Consider the following 14,853-nt stretch of genomic DNA (forward strand, 5'->3'; position numbering starts at 1 on the left):
AAGTACACTACAAATACTAGTATTCTTTTAACACATCTATCTGATATGTAATTGGTAACAGTATTATTTAATATAATATCCAATATTATCTACCATGTTATGTGAAACCCTATAATCAGCCCTTCCTAAATGCCTCTTACCAAGACACCCCACAATTACCATGGTATGTGGGCTTCCTTGCTGCAGAAAACTACCAATCAGCAGTCTCTGGTTACAGGTATTTTCCTGGTGGTATCAAAGCAAACAGAAAAAATGTAAACATTTGGCAAATTTGGGTAAAGAGTATATGAGAATTTCTCATATTGTTTTGCAATTTTTCTATAGCTTTGAAATGATAATCAAACGTTTTAAAATATCAGGAAACAAGAGACCACCAGTAACCAAGTGACGGGGACAACTTTAAGGCTTTCATTTGTATTATCTCTTTCAATTCGCAAAACAATGTTAGGATGATCCTATAAGCACTATTTTAAAGAACAGCAATGGGAAGTACAGAGACATTAAGTAACATTCCACATCACACTGCGAGAAAGAGGCCGCATACGTAGGGAGGCGGACTGAGCGAGGTCAAAGTCCTGGAAACCCTCAGAGCAGGGCACACAGGGCCCCCCAATCCCACCCCCGGGGACGCCGGCACAGCCCCCGACGCCAGAAGGCTCCACTGACGGGAACAATAAACACCCCGCCCGCGCACCTCTAAACCTCTGCTCTTCGCCAAGGCTTCTTTTCCCCTGAGACGATCATCGATCATCGGGTGGTTGCGAGCCTCAGGCAAAAGGGGCTCGTTCAAAATGTTCTGCAAGACGCGGGTCATTAAAGCAGGAATCTCAGGCTCGGAGACCGGAAGTGTCCTCTGCGCCAGAGTGTCTGGACTCCACTTCCCAAAATGCCCGGTGTTCCATCAGCCAGTGGACTGCACGTCCCATAAAATGGACTACAATTCCCAGAAGTCCCCGGAAATGCCTACCTGAGCTAAAGTACCGGGAATCCCGCCAGGTGTCTAGATTTCAGGGCCTCGGATGCAAAAGGAAAATGTCCATCATCTCACCCTTTAGGGGCAAGTGTTTTGACTACATGGTGCTCCTCGATTACACTTCCCGCAACACCCAGGGGGAATGAGTTTCATAGCCCCAGGCGCCTGGTGGGGAATGTAGACTGTTACCCTGACAGTTGTCCTTCCCAGAGTTCTCGAGCGAAAATACTGAATAAACAAGAATTTGTGAAGTCTAAATGTCTCCCATGATTGACAGGAGTGTTCTTGGACAGGGAACAAGAGAGGAGATACAATATTCAAGGAGCTAGTGGGAGTGACTGTTGAGCAGTCAGATGGCTGAAAGGAGGCTCAGGGTTTAAAGCAAGGATATCCAACTCCAGGGCTACAGACCTGTACCGTTCCACTGCCTGTTAGGAACCGGGCGGCACAGCAGGAAGTGAGCGGCAGGTGAGGGAGCATTATGGCCTGAGCTCCACCTCCTGTGAGATCAGCCCAGCATTACATTCTCATAGAAGCGTGAAACCTATTGTGAACTGTGCGTGGGAAGAATGTAGGTTAGGCGCTCCTTATGAAAATCTAATGCCTGAGGTGGAACAGTTTCATCCCGAAACCATTCCTGGTGGAAAACTTGTCTTCCACAAAACCGGTCCATGGTGCTAAAATGGTTGGGGACCACTGGTTTAAAGAATGAGCCAGGGAAAATGGGTTGGGAGGGACAATGAGAAGCCAGGAAAGCATCAGCCCCTGTAACTGAAAAGTAGATTAGTGGCTTCCTGTTTGCAAAGTCCAGTTAACAAGAGGGAGATCTGGTATAAAGAAAGTTATTTAATCCAGAGCTAGTGTAGGGTAGGAAGCACAGGTGTTGTCTTTAAGTGTACTGCTTGGCTTTTAGAGCAGAAGGCAGGCACTTTTAAAAGGTGGGGGAGGAAGAGGGCAGGGGTCTGTGTGCTGACTTAGTGCCTTATCTATCAGGCAGTTGAGTTGACTTTTTCACGGGCAGAAACAATTTGTAACCAGAAGGGAGAGAGTAGCAGGCATGCTTTCAACTGTTGTCTCTTCAGGCAATCTCCTGGTGGGTGAGAGTTCAGAGGCCAGCATGCTTTAGTTTATAAATCGACTGTTAATTCCGGAGGAGAGTTCTGGCTTGGAGCACATAGTTAGATGAACTTGCCCTGTAGGAAGTGTCTAGTGAAGGGGAGGTAAAAGTCTATATTTGCATTTTTTTAAAGGGCTACGTAGGAAGTGGGAAACTAAGGAAATGAGAAAAGAGAAAGAAATAAATAAGCCATCTCTTAGAAAAAATGGTGGTTCTCAGTTACACCCCTAGTCCAGATGCTGTGGTACCACTGGTTTGGCAGGAAAAACAAAATTCCAGCCATCAATGGAGAAGCTGTGTCCTCATGGAAAAGCTATCTTCCCACCTTTAACATTCTCATGGTAGTAATGTTTCTACTTTAGATATAGAAACACTAAATTTCAGAGAAGTTAGTGAATTGCTAAGTATCTTAAAGCAAGTATAACTGTTGAAGAGCTTGGCACTGGTATCAATCTGACACCCAATATCTATGGTTCAATGCCATAAAACTGGAGAAGATTCTGTAGGTGAGGGAGCATGATTTATTATTAAGAGTTTCCTGTTGGGCCTGGTGGCTCACTCCTGTAATCCCAGCACTTTGGGAGGCTGAGCCGGGTGGATCACCTGAGGTCAGGAGTTTGAGACCAGCCTGGCCAACATGGTGAAACCCCGTCTCTACTAAAAATACAAAAAACTTAGCCAGGCATGGTGGCAGGTGCCTGTAATCCTAGCTATTAGGGAGGCTGAGGCACGAGAATCGCTTGAACCCAGGAGGGTTCAAAATCACAGCAAGGTGTTTTTTGTTTCTTTGTTTTGTTTTGTTTTTTGAGACGGAGTTTCACTCTTGTTGCCCAGGCTGGAGTGCAATGGCACCATCTTGACTCACTACAACCTCCACCTCCCAGGTTCCAGCGATTCTCCTGCCTCAGCCTCCGGAGTAGCTGGGATTACAGGCATGCGCCACCACGCCTGGCTAATTTTGTATTTTTAGTAGAGGCTAGTCTAGAACTCCCGACCTCAGATGATTCGCCCGCCTTGGCCTCCCAGAGTGCTGGGACTACAGGTGTGAGACACCGCACCTGGCCAGCAAGTTTTTTTAACTGATAAAAAATTCATATCAAAAGGCAAAGGCACTAGATCACCTAAAATGACTTCGCAAAAGAATAAAGTGGAAGGAATCACTCTAATCATGTCAACAGTTATTATATATCCACATCAACCAAGGCAGAGTAATATTCTCTGAGTACAGACACACAGATCAGTGGAACACAATAGATAACCCAGAAATGACCCTAACCAACTATAACAAAATTATTTGTGCAAAATGCTAAAGCAAATAAATAGAAATGGGACAGTGTTTTCGTCAAAGACTGCTGGGAAAACTGAACATTCATATGCAAAAAAGAAAAAGAATCTGAGACTTTATTTAAAAATTAAGTCCAATTGGATCATAGATTTAAATGTGAAATATCAATGTAAAATTACAAAATTTTAAGAAGACAATGTAGGAAAACTGTAGTATCTAGAGCTTTGTCAGTATTTGCATACCTCATATCTGACATAAAAAACTTATATCTACAATATATAAACAACTCTCACAACTCAACCATAAAATAGTCTAATAAAAAAAGGAGCAAAAAGCACAAAGACACGATTCACTTAAGAAGATTTATGAATGGTATGTGAACACAGAAACCGATGTTCACAGCATTAGCCATTACAGAAATAAAAAATTAAGAGCACAAATACAAATTATGAGCATCGCTACACAAAATTTGAACAGTTGAATTGTATGTAATAGTTACAACATTAAATGCAGCTGAAGATGCAGAAAATCTAGCTCTCTCATACTTTGTTAGTGCCTATAAAGAGTGGCACAGCCCTCCAAGAAGGAGCATCGGATGTTCCTTAAAAACATACATTTACATATGACCCAGCAATTGCATTTCTGGGCATTTATGCCAGAATGAGGAGAATTTATACCTGCACAAAAACCTGTGCATAATTGTTCACAGCTGTTTTTTGTAAGAGTCCCAAACTGGAAGCAGCCAAAATTAGCCTTTCTATACAGGTGAATGGTTAAATCAAGCTGTGGTATGTGCATACCATGGAATGCCACTCAAGAATAACAAACAGTACAGCTGAGTTAGATGTAATGCTTAAAAAAAAAAAAAAGAAAAGAAAAGCAGTACAGACTTCTGGTAGATACAGCAATTTGCATTGATCTAAAGCAGGGGTGTCTAATCTTTTGGCTTCCTTGGGCCACATTGGCAGAATTTTCTTGGGCCACACATAAAATACACTAACACTAACGATAGGTGATGAGGTTAAAAAAAAAAAAAACAAAACTCATGATGTTTTAAGAAAGTTTACAAATTTGTGTTGGGCCACATTCAAAGCCATCCTGGGCTGCATGCGTGCCACTGGCTGGACAAGTTGAGCTAAAGAATGTTATACTGAGTAAAAAGACAATCTGAAAATGTACATAATACATGATTCCATCTGTATGACATTCCCAAAATGACAAAATGTAGAGATGGACATCAGATGAGTAGTTGCCAGAGGATGGTGAGGACACAAGTTGGGTTGACTATAAAGGGGTACCTCAAGAGAGATCTTTGTGGTGATGGAATAGTTGTTTCTGTATCATCACTGCCTTGGTGGTTGCATTAAATCTACATGAGATACTATGAATAAAAGTAGTATACACACACATTGTGCCAATGTTGAATTCCTGGTTTTGATATTTTACTAAAATTATGTAAAATGTAATTAAGAAACTAGATGGAAGACCCAGGGGGTTTCTCTGTACTTCCCTTGCAATTTCCTGTGAATTTCAAATTATTTCACTACAAAAAGATAACACAACTGATTATTATCAATCCCTGCTTTTCTGAGGAATGTCTTTTTTTTTTTTTTTTGAGATGGAGTATCACTCTGCCACTCAGGCTGGAGCGCAATGGCACCATCTCGGCTTACAGCAACCTCCACCTCTTGGGTTTAAGCGATGCTCCTGCTTCAGCCTCCTGAGTAGCTGGGATTACAGGCACGCGCCATCACGCCTAGCTAATTTTTTTGTATTTTTAGTAGAAATGGGGTTTCACTGTGTTGGTCAGGCTGGTCTCGAACTCCTGACCTCGTGATCTGCTCACCTCGGCCTACCAAAGTGCTGGGATTACAGACGTGAGCCACCGCGCCCGGCCAGAATGTCTTTTCATTATTAACTTTACTGAACTACAAAGAGTTACAGTAGAAAATAGTCCTCTCTCTATACTATAGGTAGGGTCCAAAAAATTAAATCATATAAAACTGTGTAATGTTGGGAATTCGAGACCAGCCTGACCAACATGGTGAAACTCCCTCTCTAGTAAAAAAATACAAAATTAGCTGGGCATGGTGGCACACATCTGTAATCCCAGCTATTCTGGAGGCTGAGGCAGGAAAATTGCTTGAACCCAGGAGGCAGAGATTGCTGTGAGCTGAGATCATGCCATTGCACTCCAGCCTGGGCAACAAAAACAAAACTCCTCAAAAAAACAAAACAAAACAAAAACAAAACTGTGTAATGTTACAGAAAGTTTAATTTAAAACTACAATTATTGGGCCAGGCATGGTGCCTCACACCTGTAATCTCAGCATTTTGGGAGGTTGAGGTGGGAGGATCACTTGAGGCCAGGAGATCGAGACCAGCCTGGATAACATTGTGAGACCCCGTTTCTACAAGAAAACAAGAAAAAAAAAATTAGCCAGGTGTGTTGGCATGTACCTATAGTCCCAGCTACTCAGGAGCCTGAGGCAGTAGAATTGATCGAGCGCAGGAGGTGAAGGCAACAGTGAACTGTGATTGCGCCACTGCACTCCAGCCTTGGCGACACAGAGAGACCTAACTTTAAAAAATAAATAAATAAAGGCCAGGCATGGTGGCTTATGCCTGCAATCCTAGCACTTTGGGAGGCCAAGGCGGGTGGATCACCTAAGGTCAGGAGTTCGAGATCAGCCTAGCTAACATGGCAAAACCCCGTCTCTATTAAAAATACAAACATTAGTTGGACTTGGTGGCTGACGCCTATAATCCCAGCTATTCGGGAGGCTGAGGCAGGAGAATCACTTGAACCTGGGGGGCAGAGGTTGCAGTGAGCCAAGATGGCGCCACTTCACTCCAGCGTGGGCAAAAGAGCAAAACTCTGTCTCGAAATAATAATAAGGCAAAAAATAAAAAGAGGAAAATTTTTCTTCAGTATGTATTGTAACAAAAATACAAAAGAAATGAAAATATTCTGTTCATTTCTGATTGTTCTGATGCAGACCCAAATAATAAGAATTTTATTTTACATCTCTCATTGGAAGCTAGACAGAAACGTTTGGCTTATAGCAGTATAACTTATACTTTAGTTTCTGTTATTGTGAATGTAACGTTGTGCGGTTTTCTACATAGAATTGATGGTGGTGTTCTTGAATAATACTTGCAAGGTTACACCTTCAGTATTATTTATTTGAGTGCAACTTAGCATTAACTTTTGATAAACTTAATAAAGGTTTTCCATTTACAGGGATCCTCTCAATATCATTGAAGTAATAAGGAGGAAGCCACATTTGACTCTTCTAGATTTTGGGCACCTCCATCTTCTTGGACTCCTTCCTTTAAAAATTTTTTTAAATTATATTTTACAATTGTATTGGTATAAAGATGATTATAATACATGCAGAAGTACTTGAAGGACATAATTTTCTGGAGTGTCTCCCTTATATGGTATCTTCAAATGAAGATTCTCAACTTTGAAGACAACTCTAACTAGACTCATTAGCTGTAAGAGATATATCACTATTATAGACATCTTTGTGAACTTGAAGACTTTAATTTATCTGAAGATAAACCACACTTCTAAGGCTTCTCTCCAGAGTTGACTAGATGATGACTTGAGTTTGGAAAGGCTTATGAATGGGAAGAACTAAGCTATAACTGAAGCCCAATCTATATTACTACATATATGGAGCTTCCCTATCTAATCTAATTACTGATGCCTTTCAAGTTTAGAGCCATCACTACTTTTTTGTCCACATTCATTACACATGGATTTTCTGTGAAATTTGTCTGCAGGGTTAGGTGATGGTTTTCCCAAAGTCATGTGACTATAATAAACTCTCTCTCTATTATGTGCTCTTTCATTATCACAGTGATGTCAAATCCAACTGAAGCTGAAAAAGATACTGATTGCATTTATATGGGACATTTTTCAAGGAAATTTATTGACCTCTACTCTAATTACTTAGTTACTTTTATAAATTTCTTGTAAGAATCTTAGGCTCTGCTTCCTGGAAACTTTTGATTTTAGTTATTATTGGAACTATCTCCTTGAAAATTTATGACATAGTCTTTATCTTCCGAATCCTGAACTCTGGCACATATGTGACAGCAGAACCTCTTGCTTTAAGAACCAGGAGTTAATTTTTTCAAGATTCATTAGAGAGTCTTATTCTTGCTTGATGTAGTTGCAACTTGTTCCTAGGTTTGCCAGCAATAAAGGTTCTTATGTTAGGGATATCTGAGCCCTCCATTGTGAAGTTTCTCCATCTTTTTTTTTTTTTTTTTTTTTTTTGAGGCAGAGTCTTGCTCTGTCGCCCAGGCTGGAGTGCAGTGGCCGGATCTCAGCTCACTGCAAGCTCCGCCTCCCAGGTTTACGCCATTCTCCTGCCTCAGCCTCCCGAGTAGCTGGGACTACAGGCGCCCGCCACCTCGCCTGGCTAGATTTTTGTATTTTTCAGTAGAGACGGGGTTTCACCGTGTTAGCCAGGATGGTCTTGATCTCCTGACCTCGTGATCCGCCCGTCTCGGCCTCCCAAAGTGCTGAGATTACAGGCTTGAGCCACCGCTCCCGGCCAAGTTTCTCCATCTTATCATGAATCTCCTTCCCTGTGCCATCATATATTCTAAAATGCTCTCAACAGTTTGCATTCGCCACAATATCACATGGGACCACTACACTAAAGACACCATGCTGGCCGGGCGCGGTGGCTCACACCTGTAATCCCAGCACTTTGAGAGGCCAAGGCAGGTGGATCATGAGGTCAGGAGATTGAGACCATCCTGGCTAACACAGTGAAAATCCGTCTCTACTAAAAAAAAAAAAAAAATACAAAATAATTAGCCGGGCGTGGTGGCAGGCACCTGTAGTCCCAGCTACTTGGGAAGCTGAGGCAGGAGAATGGCGTGAACCTGGAAGGCAGAGGTTGCAGTGACCCGAGATGGTGCCACTGCACTCCAGCCTGGGCGACAGAGCAAGACTCCGTCTCAAAAAAAAAAAAAAAAAAACAAGGAAAAGAAAAAAGAAAAAAAAAGACACCATGCTGTTAGAATCTGATGTGCAGAAAGTTGCAAATGAGCTCCTTTAGAAATCTATAAACCATGGGGTATGATAAACCCCATGAAAATGTAGGGAACCATGACCTAGGTGATGTTTCTTGAAATTCTATTTCTGAAACACAGATATCCCCTCCAAGGTGAAAGACACAATGCTACACCTTATAAAACCTACCATTAAACAGAGGATAATGTTTGGTTAAAGTGTTGTTTTAGTGGCAACATCTGCCATATCTGAGTATGCTTTTATGTTGGGTTACTGAACAGTTGTATGTTTAAATTCATAAGAAATTGCCAAACAGTTCTTCAAGGAATTTATACTGTTTTATACTCCTGCTAGCAATGTATTAAACACTATAGTTCTTCCAACTCTTTGCCAAGACTTAGTATTGCTCATTGTTTTAATTTTTGTCTTTCTAGTGGTGAGGAATGATGTTACATATTGATTTTAATTTCTATTTCTCTCATTAATAATGGTGATGCATACCTCCAAATGTGCTTGGCAACCATCTGTATATAATTTTTAAAACTGTATAGTTAACCATTTTGGTCTTTTAAAAATTAGTTTTTCATTTTATTGTCACCTAGTAGGAGGTATTTGTATAGTCTGCTTATACCTGTGCTGTCAAATATATGTGTGGTGAGCTTTTCCCCGTGTTTGTTTCCCTTTTCATAAGTTTTATTTTTTATGCTTATCAAACTCATTAAACTTTCCTTTATGTTTATGAATATTTTTCCCCAAGAAATACTAGGCCATTTAAGTTTGTTGAGTCTACTGTTTTGTTGAATGAAGCTACGATGATCTACATAAATAGAACAGCACTCCATCTTCATAGAATATAAGACTAAACATTGATGGAGACACTCCCCAAACAGTTCTACAAATTCAATGGAATACTTCTCAAGATGCCAGCTGACTTCTCTTTAAATATTAACATGCTGAATGCTGGATTCATATGAAATTTCAAGGGACTCAGAATGTCCAAAATGATTCAGAAAAACAACAAAGCAAGAGGACTCAAGCTTCATGGTTCAAATTTTACTATAAATATTCCCAATCTAATTGTAAAAATTGTATTGACATATAGTTTGTATTTGCTATTTTATTTTATTTTTTTAGATAGAGAATCTTGCTCTGTAACCCAGGCTGGAGTGCAGTGGCACAATCATAGCTCATTGCAGCCTTAACCTCCTGGGTTCAAGTGATCCTCCTGCCTCAGTCTCCATATTTGTCTACTTTATTAGATTTTTTGTAGCAATGGAGTTTCACTATGTTGTTAAGGCAGGTCTTGAACTCTTGGTCTCAATTAATCCTCCTGACTTGACCTCGCAAAATGCTGGGATTACAGGCATGAGCCATAGTGCTAGGCTGAATTTGCTTTCAATTTAAATGGAAATTTGCAATTTAAATTGCAAATAACACCAAACATCTGCTCTAGATTAAAAACAAAACAAAACAGAAAACAGAATGGCAAACACAGGTCCAGGTCAGGGCTCAGGGAACTCCATTTGAACAGCACTGCCAGGCATGATTAGTTCCAGATACCAAAGAAGAATGTGAAGGAGGCACTGGAAACTGTGGGCCCATGACACACAGGGCCTAGAGCATGGACATCACTTCCCTGGATCTAAGGGCAGTACTGCTGTCCTCTCTGTCCATTGTCAATTTTACCATTTCACCACACTCATCATCCTATGTGTTGTAATATGTATTGCAGGGAGCATTCTTCATCTGTTTTGCAGCCCTAGACTCAGTTCATTCCCAGAATGAAGACCACAGAATCTCAGGGCATGGACATCCCAAAGAGGCTGATACTGGCAAAATACACTGACAAAAAGATTGAGCTTATATGATTTGGCTCTGTGTCCCCACCCAAATCTCATCTCAAATTGTAATTCCCACATGTTGGGAGACGAGCCTGGTGGGAAGTGATTAAATCATAGGGAAGGACTTTCCCCTTGCTATTCTCATGATAATGAGTGAGTTCTCATGAAGTCCAGTTGTTTGAAAGTGTGTGGCACTTACCCTTTGCTCTCTCTCTTCTGTTCTAGTGCTTTCTTCTCCTTCGCCTTCCACCATGATTGTAAGTTTCCTGAGGCCTCCCAGTCATACTTCCTGTTAATACTTGGAACTGTGAGTCAATTAAATCTCTTGTCTTTATAAATTACCCAGTCTCATACTTTATATGAGTACTTTAGAGCAGTGTGAAAACAGACTAATACAGCTTATTACCCAATTTCACTCCTAAGTATACACCAAGAGAAATGAAAACTAAGAGATGTGATACAGAAGAGAGCTTGGTTGTATGATTTCATTTACATGAAATATTCAGAATGGGCAAATCTGTAGAAACAGAAAGTAGAATAGTGATTGCCAGGAGCTGGTGGAGAAAGGACGAGGATTGGGAGTGACTGCCAAAGGATAGGGGATTTCTTTCTGGGCTGATTAAAAAAACCTGAAATTAGAGAGTAGTGACAGTTGCACAACTTTAGGAATATATTAAAAACCACTAAAGGATACATTTTAAAGTGATGCATTTTATATTTGAATCATTACTCAAGTTTAAGCAAGGTTGGGCTGGTTGGCCTAATAGTGTTTTGGAGCCTACGTAACCAAGCACCTTAGCTTCAAACTACATTTTAAAAACTGTTTTTTCTTTACCTCTTCTCCCCAGTCTCAAGAAGTAGTTTTGAGACAAACTACATATGTGTTTTCTTTCGTGTTGAAATACAGCCTCCAAATCTGCTTTAAAACTCCACTCCCTTCTTTTTCTCACCTTATGCTTCCATGCCCTATGCACATTTATTTACTTGGATGCTTGTTAAGCTCACACCATGCTCACTTATCTGCTCATATATTTTCTTAGAAGCTTCATGGGAAGAATACTGATGAGGATCAGGCAGCTCTGAAATTCTCTCCTCCTTGCGACAGATGAACTGCAAGATTGATTGCCATTAATTTATAACCTGATTGAGCCCATGATGGCGCTGGCCCCTTCACTAGATGGAACAATAATTCAAGATCATCAGAGCGAGACAGGCCATCAGGTACCTCCTAAACCCCCTTACCTCGATGCATTCCAAACCTGCTTCTTAAATGGTGGCCCTCTCTCCAGAAATTGAAAAGTGGCAACTTTTGGAAAAGATTCCAGTCACTCTTTCCCTTGCTAGCAACAAATAATAAAATTCACTCTTTTTATCACACATTCCTTTTGTTATTTTGGCTTTTTTCTATAAGTGATGAGCAGCTGGACCTTCTTTCAGTTACACCAATAGCCCACTCACCTATCATGAATTGGTATATTTCTTTCCCTCACAACACATTGAAAATACTTCTACCATTACACTCACCACAATGCCCAGAGTTAATGCTTCACAGATATGTCCACTCACTGCCCTGTATAACCCGACAGCAGTGCTTACAAACTAAGAACATGATTATACACAAAGTATCTGAAGAATAATTTGTAATGAGAAATTCCTTAATTCCAAAGCGTGAGAATAATTCAAAAATCAAAAACATGGAGGTCATTATTATTCTAATAAAACATCACTCTAACTAACTCTATGACAGGCTTTCCTGAAGTGGAATTGGACAGAGCATCAAAACAAATGTCCTTTACCAGCTATTTATTCAGGATACACCCTATTGACTGCTGCTTGCAGGGTCTACTCCAAACCCCTATTGCTATTCCTCTGTCTTTCATAAAGCCTAAAAAATCAAATATTATCTTTCTCTGCCTTTGTCTAGCTAGAGATTTTCATGGGACATATTCTGGGACGTAAGATAGAAGTGGAAGTGAGCAGTCCTCTCCTGACAAGAGATGCACTTGGCTGGCTGTGAGGACATAAGGGGATAAAAGAGCAAAAAGGTGATAGCCTCAGTGGATTGTAGGTATTGGCAAGGTACTAAGATTATTGATGCAAGAATGCTGATGGGACGCAAGTGGCAATACAGGTGAAAGTTGTTGCAGACTAGTGCTGCAAATTTTACCGAAGAGTATTTGCTAGGAAATGACAAGGTTTAGGATATGACCAAAGGAGAGAGCATCCCTTGATATTTCACATGAATCTTGGGTGAATTTTTCCATTTCTGAAAAAAAAATCTTTGTGATTACGTTAAGGATTGCAGTGAATCTGTAGACCATTTTAGGTGGTATTGACTGCCTTGTAATTTATCTGTCAACTCATTAATAATGGATATATCTCCATTTATTCATGCCTCCTTTTATTTCCTTCAGTAAGGTGTTGCAGAGCTCAGTGTTCAAGTGCTTCTCTTGTCCTTCGTTATGACAGTTCCTAATTGTTTCTTTTTGATGCTATTGCCAAGAGAAGTATTTTCCTTTTCAGATTGTTTTTTGTGTAGAAATACAACTGCTTCTTCTATCTAGGTATTTTTCCTGCAACTTTTTGACTTTGTTAGCTCCAAGAGGTTTTTTTCTTGAGTAGGATTTACATTTATAAGAACATGTCGTCAGCATATAGACACAGTTTTATCTGTTTCCAATTTTAACAGGTTTATTTCCTTTTTCTACCTGATCGTTCTGCCTAGAACTTCCAATACTATGTCGACTGATGTGGAAAAGTGGAGCAAACTCATTGTGTTCTTGATATTAGAAGAAGAGCTTACAGTCCTTCACCATTGAATATGAAAATAAGCTCTTGAGATTTTCCACATCTAGCCTTTATTTTGTTGAGATAGTTTCTTTTTAGTTGTTTGAGTGGTATTTTAATCATGAAAAGGTGAATTTTGTTAAATGAATTTTCTGCATTCACTGACATGATCATGTGGATATTTTTATATCTTTCAATCTGTTCATGCAGCATAATACATGAATATTTGTATGCTGAGTCATAAATTATATTTGCATTCCAGAAATAAATGTTTGGTCATTGAGTATAATCCTTTTAATATACTGCTGAATTTTGCTGGTATTTTATGGTAGAGTCTGCATCAGTATTCACACAGGATGTTGGTCTATAATTTTCATGCAATGTCTTTTTCTGGTTTGGTACCATGGTAATCCTCGCCTCAAAGAAGGAACTAGGAAGTGTTCCCTCCTCTTGCATTTTTGGGAAGAGGTTGAGGAGTTGTGGTGCTAAATGTTCCTTAAATGTTTGGAATACTTCTAAGTAAAATACAGGTTACTAAAAATAAAAACAAAAATTTTTTTTAAATGGAAGAATTAACCAGTGAAGCCACCTAGTTTGGGCCTTTCTTTGTTGGGAGGCTCTGGGTTACTGATTAAATCTCCTTACTAGTTAAGGATCTACTCAGATTTTCTGTCTTCGTGATTCATTTTTGGTAGGGTATATGTTTTAAGGGATTTGTCTATTTCATCTAGGTGGTACAGTTTGTTGGCTTACAATTGCAGATAGTGCTCTATTATAATCATTTTTCTCTAAAATTTGCAGTAATGTTCACATTTTTGTGTGTAAATTTTGTTTCTTGAGGCTTCTCTATTTTTTAGTCAATCTAACTATAGGTTTCTCAAGTTTCTTAATCTTCTGGAATAACCAACTCTCAGTTTGGTTAATTTTCTGTTTTTCTATTCTCCATTTGTCATTGCATTAATCAGCATTATTTCTTTCCTTCTACTAGCTTTCTGGTTCAAATTCTTTGCCCTTTTGTAGTTCATGGATATAAAATTAGGTCGTGAATTTAAGATATTTCTTTCTTTAATATAAGCATTTACAGGTACAAATTTCCCACCTACTACTGCTTTTATCTCATCTGATAAATTTTGGCACATTGTTTTTATTTTCAATGGTCTCCACATATTTTCTAATTTCCCTTCTAATTTACTCTGACATATAGGTTATTTAAGAATGTGTTTAGTCTCCACAAACTTGTGAATTTTCACTTTTCTTGCTGCTATCATTTCTAGTTTTTGTGATCTAGATTGTAATTGAAAAAAAATGTATTTTATTGTATTAAAATTTATTAACACTTGATTCATGGCCCAATATATAGCTATCCTGGAGAATATGCCATGTGCAAATGAGAAAATGTATACTCTGTTGTTGTTGTGTGGGTTATTCCATATATGTGTTTTAGGTCAATTTTGTGTATAATGTTCTTCAAATTCTCTATTTCCTTACTCATCTTTGTTTGTTGTTTTTTCTTACTTATCTTTGGTCTGGCTATTTGAAAGTGAGGTATGAAGTGTCCTAGTACAGTTGACCCTTAGTATATGTGGGGGATTGGTTCCAAGAACCCTGGCATATCACAAAGTTGTAGAGTGTCTCACTTCGGGATGAAATGCTAAACAATTGATTTACAGCCTTGTTGCCACCACCCAGACCACCAGGTGGCCCATTACACAAGATAACCATTGCAACCAGGTAATACTGACCTGCATGCCCTACCAGTCATGTGCTTTGCCCAGCCCAGCCTTCAAACCCTATTCCTGATGTTAATTCCCA

General features: G+C 39.6%; 1 protein-coding gene across 15 annotated transcripts in view; it reads right to left on the reverse strand.

Moving 5' to 3' along the window:
* Positions 1 to 14,853, reverse strand: part of LOC103234817 (uncharacterized) — a 47,679-nt gene that overhangs the window by 15,143 nt on the left and 17,683 nt on the right. Inside the window, exons 1-2 of one of the 15 annotated variants that reach the window (XM_037991772.2) lie at positions 695 to 883; positions 141 to 225 (exon numbers count right to left, since the gene is read on the reverse strand). The exons of 12 other annotated variants lie outside the window; for them this stretch is intronic. In XM_037991772.2, coding sequence (XP_037847700.2) covers positions 141 to 225; positions 695 to 814 — 205 coding nt within the window. In that variant the 5' untranslated portion in view covers positions 815 to 883. Of the gene's footprint in view, positions 1 to 140; positions 226 to 694; positions 884 to 14,853 lie in introns of those variants that run through there. 2 more of the 15 variants (XM_037991777.2, XM_037991776.2) reach the window with 2 other exon arrangements.

The sequence above is a fragment of the Chlorocebus sabaeus genome, chromosome 6 (genome assembly GCF_047675955.1).
Source record: "Chlorocebus sabaeus isolate Y175 chromosome 6, mChlSab1.0.hap1, whole genome shotgun sequence".
In the NCBI taxonomy this organism is placed as follows: domain Eukaryota; kingdom Metazoa; phylum Chordata; class Mammalia; order Primates; family Cercopithecidae; genus Chlorocebus; species Chlorocebus sabaeus.